The 8,929-nt window shown below is 41.0% G+C and overlaps 1 protein-coding gene across 1 annotated transcript; it reads left to right on the forward strand.

Moving 5' to 3' along the window:
- Nucleotides 1-333: 333 nt before the first annotated feature.
- On the forward strand, nucleotides 334-6,629 carry LOC147629431 ((S)-coclaurine N-methyltransferase-like). The gene is made up of 8 exons (XM_086812705.1): nucleotides 334-558; nucleotides 1,099-1,207; nucleotides 3,800-4,024; nucleotides 4,302-4,401; nucleotides 4,585-4,695; nucleotides 5,536-5,619; nucleotides 6,076-6,134; nucleotides 6,285-6,629. The coding sequence occupies exons 1-8, from the start codon at nucleotides 342-344 to the stop codon at nucleotides 6,472-6,474; spliced, it is 1,095 nt and encodes a 364-aa protein (XP_086668831.1). The 5' UTR covers nucleotides 334-341; the 3' UTR covers nucleotides 6,475-6,629.
- The last annotated feature ends 2,300 nt before the right edge of the window (nucleotides 6,630-8,929 follow it).

Here is an 8,929-nt window from a genome sequence, read left to right on the forward strand (position 1 = left end):
ATAAGGTAAATTGTAAAAAAAAAGGTCATTTGAATGGTGACCCGGCCTGTCAAAAAAATCATCCTTGAGTTTGAGACACATTGTATAAAGTGCTCCTCATAAACCATAGAAGGATGATTTTTTCAAAGCACTCTCACCTACAAAGGAACCAAAAATAGCCAACATAACAGTCGAAAACAACGGCATTTTAATTAAGAAAAAACGACTGAAATATTAATGATTTTTCATATATTTTAATTATACAACCAGTGATTTCGGAAACTCGTTTTTTTATTATTATTTTTTGTACGTACCGAGTCCAACCGACTGAAGCTGGTGTGTCTTTTTATAAGTGGCTGTGCATGCGAGGAGGAGGAGAGACGCGTGCTGCGTTATCTGGCAAAGATATGAGCCCTTACGACGCTGTGGTGAAGCTGGGCTTCCGTGCTCACGAGGCCAACCTCCTCCCAGACTTCCTCATCAGGCGAGGCACCAGGTCCCTCCTGGCCTTGCGCCTGCGCTCCTCCTACAAGCCCTCCGCAGAGACCCAACTCCGCGACCTCATCGACTTTGCAGAATGTGAGTACCGCCGCCACCAATTCTATTTTTCGTGTCTTCTCTTCCTCATCCTTTGAAGCATTGATCAAAGAAGCTCTTATGATTTCACTTCATTTATGTATGTATTATCGACGTTTTTCAGCTAAGTATACTTTCTTAAATTCTACTTGATTTATGTATACATTATCGCACAAACGCCCTTTCTTCTTCTTTTTTCTCTTCAAATTGTAAATTCAGATTTTTGTTTTTAAAAAAATTGAGAGAGCCATCACTACTTATTTCTTCTTTTCCCATCAGACTGTTGTCATGGGTTCCAGACTCGCATGTTCCGATTTCGCCATTAGCCATTCGCTTCTTTCTCATCAAATTCAAGAGTCTTTACGTTTATATCCGGCTTTGTGGGATAATTACCCACTCCTTTTTTATGTATTAATCAAGAAATTTTATTGAATGATATATAAATTCCATGACTAGGCCACCACCTTCATTGTTTGCCACAATGAGATTTTCATTCTTTACCCTTTCACCTTCGCTACCCATTTTTTTTGTACTGTCTTGCAGCTCTAAAGAAACTCCCCATTGCAATCCACACAGACGCCGCCAACGAGCAGCATTATGAGCTGCCAGCTGAATTCTACCAGTTAGTTCTTGGCAAGCACCTCAAATACAGGTTTTTCCTGCCCCTTTTCAAGATCTGGCTTGTGTTAATGCAGCTTTGCAATGTTGTGAACCATGTTACATAAGGAGCCACAGTTAGTGGTGAAGCTTAATAATTGTCACCTTTCTCTTACTATGGTTCCTGCCTCCTTTTTTAAACCTCAAGGATGCCTGGTGACTCCACTGCTACATACGGAAAATTGATACACTATTTGTAGCCTTGAATAGGATAGCAACACAGTATGCCCCAGATTGGGTCTGAGCTCTCCCCTTTGTATGATTCTATATTACTTAATAGAAGTCTATGTTCTGAAAGAAAAAAGGGTAGCATGACAGTATGTTGAACCTTCTGAAACTGACAGCCAAATACCGTTCTCTCTCTCTCTCTCTCTCTCTCTCTCTCTCTCTCTCTCCCCACCCACACACACACACACACACACCCACCTAGAATAGAACTAAGATACTTTTTAGGGCTGATTTTGGCAGCTACAAAAATTCATCTTAAAGATTAGAAACAAAAAGTAGGGCCAAACTTTTTCAAAAGAAGTGATGGCTGAGGGCCAGACTGAGTCAACCATGCAATAGCATGCCTAACCTTTAGCTGGCCAGGCAGGTGAACGTGTGGGGTGCACTGGCTGTTGGCCACACTTGTCCATACTTAAGGATTAATGGAAGATATTCATAGGGATATTTGACTAGCTTCCAAAAACTGTTTCCAAAACTCCGAAACAATTTGTGACCACAAGCTTTTGGAGGGAAGACCAAGCTGCCTTTGGGCAGGTACCAAACCTTGCACCTACAGAAGGATCTACTCATGAAAAAAACAGATATGGAGAAAATACAAGAGAGGCATAGCAGAGGCAAGTGGGAGTGTAAATGATGGTTAACAAATAAGGGAATTGGGGGCACTATGCTGCCATAAAAGTCCGGAGGAGAAGAAAATACCATGGTTCCACTCTAATCTTCTGTGTTTTGTTTGTGCAGCTCTAGAAGATCCTGGTATGCGGGGCCAGGTGGCCAAAAGAGTACGAACAGTGTCACTCCATGTACTGCAAATACACTGGGTGTCATAAACATGAATGTCCCTCGAAGGCCTCTGAGCATCTGGTCTTCCAGATAATCCACGCTGTGATACCGGGGGATATCCTGAAGCAAACATCTCTGAGCTATGCCCCTAGGGACAAGTATATCAGGATCTGCTGGCCAGGCAGGTGAACATGTGGGTGCACTAGCTAGTCTGGCTGTTGGCCACACTTATCCATACTTAAGGATTATTCATAGGGATATTCGACTAGCTGCATGTCTGTGAAAGGGCATTCAAGATTATGATGCATGTAACTCATCAGAGTGCTGGACAGGGACAAAATGGAGCAAATAGGCAAAATCAGAGGCATGAGAATAAGGTCAGCATGGGTTTGAGCAGAAAAGTTATCAGATTTGGACTGTTTTGGCTGGTCGATGGAACCCCCCAAGGCCCTAGCATAGCGAGGGCTGGACAGGGGTGCTTGGTTGGTTCCTGGCTGGCTGATAAGCCGAGTGGCCAAATTAGGGAAACTTGTCCCTATAAATAGGGCATATTTCTCCCCATTTCAATTGTTAATCCCTTAAAACCAAGTAGATATTTAGCCTCAAGACACCATAACCATCTCAGAGAACAGCCTCAAGTGACCTAAAACTTGCTCACAGCATGGGTTGACCTAGACTCCTGCTTGTAAAGGAGGAGATCATAGTATTGCTCTATTCCTCCCAGACCAAAGAGTGCATGGTGGTGTGATTGTTGCACAACGTTTCCTTATACTTTGCACTTATCAGTAAAATAGAAACTCCAAGGTGGCCATTGGGACCAAATGCTCTTACTGTTGCACTCCGAAAGGAGTTACCCTTGCTTTAAGCGGCAGTGAGCGTGTGGAAAGTGTCCTCATGTGGGATGATTCAGGTGGCCATTGGGAGCAAGTGCCGTGTCCCTGTGGGTGATTCAAATTGTCCCAATTTTTGGATAAATTGGAAATTCAATTAGGACTCTATGCAATATTTTTTTGTATCTTGGGTATCCCTCTTAGGGGGTTTGTACTAATCACTTGTGTTTCATGTTTGGGAGATCCATGGGGTTGTAACAGTATCTGAAACTAAGGGTATACTGTGCATCCCTATGTGGGGGTCTTTTGGACAAACCAAATAGGGCAGGGTGTATTCTATCATGGAAACTACGTGTACACACACATACACACAAAAGAATAATGTAACCTTTGGCAAGCTTAGTCATTGAAAAAAGTTTACAAATACTACGTAGGTATCCCATGTGTTGCCCAATGTGCCAAACACGATGGTTTGTGTCCCCGTTGTCGAAACTGAAGCTGTAGCCTCAACATGAAGAAAGAGAATCTTGGATTGTTAGGAGGCATGGGGATCATGCCAATGTCATTCCCATTGAACATAGGTAAGGAGGCATCCCTCTTATCAATAGCGGCCCACCATAAGCCACTTATTCAAGTGAACAATCTAGATTTTTGAGGAATCATATGCGTGCATTTTTTGAGAACTGGAAACTTCTTATGCCAGTCTTTTGTGTGGTAGCTGACATGGTCAGTGTTTTGTTTTGTTGCAGCTGTGCGCTTTTTAATGGGAAATCAACTACACTTGATGAGGCAGAAGAGGCAATGCTGGCTCTTTATTGTGAGAGGGCGCAGTTGAAAGACGGCCAAACTGTTCTGGACCTTGGATGCGGATGGGGATCATTGTCCTTATATATTGCAGAACGATTTCCAAACTGCCAGATCACAAGTGTCTCCAACTCCGCAACACAAAAGAAACTGATTGATGATGAATGCAGGTATACTTCTCTAATAGTGCTCTAAGCTGAAACAGTTGTTATAAGATGGCAAAGCTTCAAAGCCTGCCCTTAGGGGCATGTGAGTGCCAGATATAAATTGATATCTCCCTGCCCACCATTGGAGACCTCCCATTCAATCCCTGTGTGTGCCGTTTGATGATGCGTAAAGCCCATCAAATGAGTTTGTGCTGGTGCTCACCTATCTATCAATGTGTCTGGTTTTTCTAGCTGTTTTACACGACAATTGACCTTGACCTCTTAAAATTGACTCCTACAGGCGAAATGGTTTTAGAAATGTGTCCGTTATTACTTGCGACATCAACTCATTTGAGGCTGATACCTCTTTTGATCGCATCTTCTCCATCGAAATGTTTGAGGTGATTTTGCTAGTCTGTTTTCCAACACCCTGACATCTACTATCATATAGCATTAGTTATCTTATAGCTTTACAATGTGGATACAACTCTTGGACATGTGGCATGTGGAAAGGTATTACATGTAGGTATGACTTCTGGCAAAGGGATAGATTTAAAGTAATTCTTACTCTGTCTTTCCATCAGCACATGAAGAACTATGAAAAGCTTCTACAAAAAGTATCGGCCTGGATGCATTCGGACAGTTTTCTCTTCATTCACATCTTCTGCCACAAAGTCTTTGCTTATCATTTTGAGGTGAGACCTTTCTATAATTCTATTGGACGTGCCTCAAGATCTGCTTATTTGAACAAAGGTGCCTTGTCTTCATATGCATTTTGAATATATATAGATGAGCTTAGTATTCAAGGGTACTCTCATTTGTGCTTACATTTTCACTGTTGGATACTAGAGCTTTCCATTTTTTATTTTTCTAGGAGATGGTTTCGAGACTCAGATGTGGGATGCCTGCTCAACACACTCTCCCACGGGGTCATAAAGACCCCTTGGGCATGGGATCAACAGTGGAAGGCCGGGTGGTGGCCGGGGCCAACGAGGGCAATGCCGACTGTCCAGAGCATGCCTAAGGCGTCTTTATGACCCCATGGGAGATAGTGCTGAGGGGATGGCTGGTGGCTCGGTAGGGGTTTATGGTGGTGGGCCTTCATTAAAGGCTAGCTAGTGTCCAAGTCTACTTTAGAATGCTCGTTGAAAATACGCCTCCACCTGTGCCTAAGGATCCGTTCTGGATAGGGACACTTAGGACTAAGTGACTTCTGAAGTGTTTTTTGGATCGTGTTTAAGTGACTTCTGAAGTGTTTTTTGGATCGTGGGACATGTTTTTGTTATTAAACCTTCCGTGTTGATATCTCTTATAATCTTTCTTTTGGTCCATCATGCTTAATCAATAGATCAATCATAAATGCTACTTGTGAGTTTATCTGGAAATTGGGACTGTTTAGAGATGGACCAAGCTGCCCTGGAACCTACAGGAACTGCGCGACCTGTTCTTGAGGTCATTTGGAGGACTTGCATCTTTGTGGAAGGTTCGCTACAGTGGCATCTATACTTACACTTTTCCTGGCGTTGTTTGGACAGGATGCTGGTGAGGATGATTGGATGGCAAGGTATTTCTTCACCGGAGGTACCATGCCAGCTGATAGCTTACTTCTTTATTTCCAGGTGTGTATCAGTGGGTGTGTGGAGAAACTTCGGCCTCTGAAAGTTGTTTATGGGGGTTTCTAAGTGTTACGTAAAAGACCACTATAATTGCATGAACAAAAAGCTTTTACTTAGGCACACACATCTCAAACGGACAAGGATGTTGACATGCTATGCTTTTTGGAAGCTCATACATGTCAGTAGAAACTATTTATAAGATCAAATGTAATTGCTGTTTAAACATATGAGAGGGATTTATTGGTAGCAAGGAACATGGATGCTTATGACAATCATTAGACCTGGGATATGATAGTTGTGTTTAAACCACTCAATTAAATGCACTATATACAGAAGCAGGCTCTGCACACACAGGCTGATGCACATGCACGCGTACAACACAATTGTGCATGCACACACATATACAATACTAGATGTGGTCATTTCCAGTGATTCATTTGTTTGTTTCCTAACTTGCAGGATGAAGTAAGCATTGTTGATCAGTGGCGTGTAAATGGGAAACATTACTCCCAGACAAGGTAAAATAAGGGCAGTAAATGAAAGACCATGCAGGTCTTGGGTTTTTTCAGAGTTACATGTCTTATTGATATCATGTGTGCATGAACTATATCCATCTTAACCTTGCCAATTTTGATTAGTATGCCTTCTATATTTTTTGATTTGTGTAGTGAGGAATGGCTCAAAAAGATGGACGGCAATGCGAAAGCCGTGAAATCCCTATTTGAAAAGACTTATGGGTCTGCTGCTGGTAAGTGGTGGGTGTATTGGAGGACCTTTTTCATTGCGGTCGCAGAACTCTTTGGTTACAATAATGGGGAGGAATGGATGGTTTCTCACTACTTGTTTAAGAAGAAGTGAGTGAGGAGGAATGAATGGTTTTCTCAAGACGGATTAAAAAGAAAAAAACATTTTTGGTTCAAAATTCAGCCCCCAGAGACAAAAGCTTGAAGATAAATACTTCTGAGAGGGATTGATTAATTCTTTTTATGATTCTGAGAGGGATTGATTCTTTCTATGATTGTGTGAAAAGTTGAAGCTTACTGTTTTTCCAAGGTGTTTGGCCCTAAGGTATTATGCTGATTGAACTCGGGTCTTTTTGCGCACAAAAGAAGTTTGCAAAACCATTATTGCACTCATAAAACAGCAACCTGGGCATGAAGTGTCTTCCTTGAAGGGTTGCTCAAGGAAATACACTCATGTGCTATTGTTGAAGCCAATCGAGCTTGCCCTTTTTGAGGCACCTAAGCTGCAACCCTTCCTGTGAGCAGCCTCCTCCAGCTAGACAGCCTTGAAGGTGGGAGCAACCACTTCTGTGTCAGCCACTGGGCTGGGCTTCTGCATGGTGGGCAGTTCTCCCTCTCAATTGCGTGTGCGTGTGCTCATGTAGCACTAACTTGCGTTCCTTCGCTATGCTCTTATATATATATATATTTTTTGTAAACTAAAACCTTCACCGAAATAAATAATAGCAAATTTTGGAATTGTTTTTGGAAACATAGCTCTAATTTTCCACGCAACATGACATTTTAAGAGAGAAAAAAAAGAGGAGCCCCACTTACTCCAAGATAAAACTAGGGCTCATCTCCTTTTCTTCCTTCATTCTTCTCTCTTCTCACTCTCTTGGTAAACGTGTTTTTTAGCGTTGCACGAGAAAGGGTTATTTCATCTCTTTCGCTTTGATTCAGAAGCAAGTCTTTGTAGAAGTTGCTAGTCAAGGACATAGGCAGTAGGCTCAATAGGAGAAGACATTGGCATATCATGATTCTTTCAAGATTATCCATATAATAAATGTGAGTAATAGATACAAATAGTATCTATTTTTCACATATGAATAAGATGAAAAAAGAAAATAAGGTAGAAAGGGTAGAAAAAAAAGTGTATCCATATAATAGATGTGAGAAATAGATAGTATCTATTTCTCACGTAAATAGATAGAAAAGAGAGTATCCACATAATAAATGTGAGAAATAGATAGTATCTATCACATAAATAAGATGAAAAAAGAAAATAACGAAAAAAGGGTGGGGAAAAAAAGAGTAAAAAGTCTATATTCTCTACCTAAAGTTTCGAGGTATCCCTCTTTGGTGAAGCAAAAGCACAATGTATTTTGCATTCTAGAGATAGAGGCCCATACCATCGTTATGTTGGCCATCTTCTGGAGTCATTTGGGACCACGTCAAAAGTATTGACGGTGATAATTTTTAGATGTGCAATGTTTTTATGTATATTTCATATAGACTATTGTACTTGAAAGTAGAGGGGATACAATTCACGACCATACATTTGTCCACAAGGCCAACTCTTTGTTCTCTAATGTTTATTGGGAAACCAAGCCTATGTTTGGGACTCAGGAAGAACATAAGCAATCCAATCACTATTTCTCTAGAAATTAGATAAATGTCCCATCACTATTTCTCTGGAAATTAGATCCACGTATCTAGCTCGATATCAAGAACTGGTTAGACTCTAAATATGAACTAGCTTTCATGGATGAGTTTGATTCAGGCTTAGAAGAGGAAGGGGAAATTATGATGAATCTCAAAATGTTCTATTAGGTTGTACTTGTCAACAAACTTATCAAGTACTTTTAGGGACAGAAGCTCAATGCAAACTCTACCTCTGAAATTAGGAAGGAAATCATGCACGACTATCCTTGTTAATCGTGGTGCCCAAAGCTATGTGATATTATTCTTAAGATCAAATTAGTAGATGGAAATGTGACACTACCCTTGGGAGAGATGTATGGATCAACGAGCTCTTGTCATGGGGGTTAACATTTGATCATGTATTTATGGACATTTGATCATGTATTTATGGTTGTTAATTTTAAGAAGTTGATAAATGTATAAAATGATCTTAGGCTAACCATTCATGAGGCTAACCATTCATGAGGCAACTTAAAATGGCCCTTGATTAAGAAGGACACAATTATGCAAGTCAACCTAAAAACTTGGAAGAAGGACATTATTATGCGAGTCAATCTAAAAACTTGGAGTCATCACCCCGTGTCAAAGTATCTTATTGATGATGAAGAGTCTAACACTATGGAATGTAGCATTGAACCCGATCCTTGCAATGTTTGCTTGGTTGAAGGAATTAAATTTGAGACTTACTCCATGAAACTGACATTTGACGACATAAATCTAGGCTGCAAAAGGCCTTTGATGAAAATTGGTTACACTTGCTTCGAGCATAGATACCACACCCAAGACAAGTGGAACTCGCTTCTATGATGAAGGTGACAACTCGGTTGCATCAATCTATTCTAGAAACATGGATTGAAAACACCTTGAAGATGGCGATAGAGACTTTG

The sequence above is a fragment of the Cibotium barometz genome, chromosome 18 (assembly GCF_041138505.1).
Source record: "Cibotium barometz isolate CiBa-2024 chromosome 18, ASM4113850v1, whole genome shotgun sequence".
Lineage (NCBI taxonomy): Eukaryota > Viridiplantae > Streptophyta > Polypodiopsida > Cyatheales > Cibotiaceae > Cibotium > Cibotium barometz.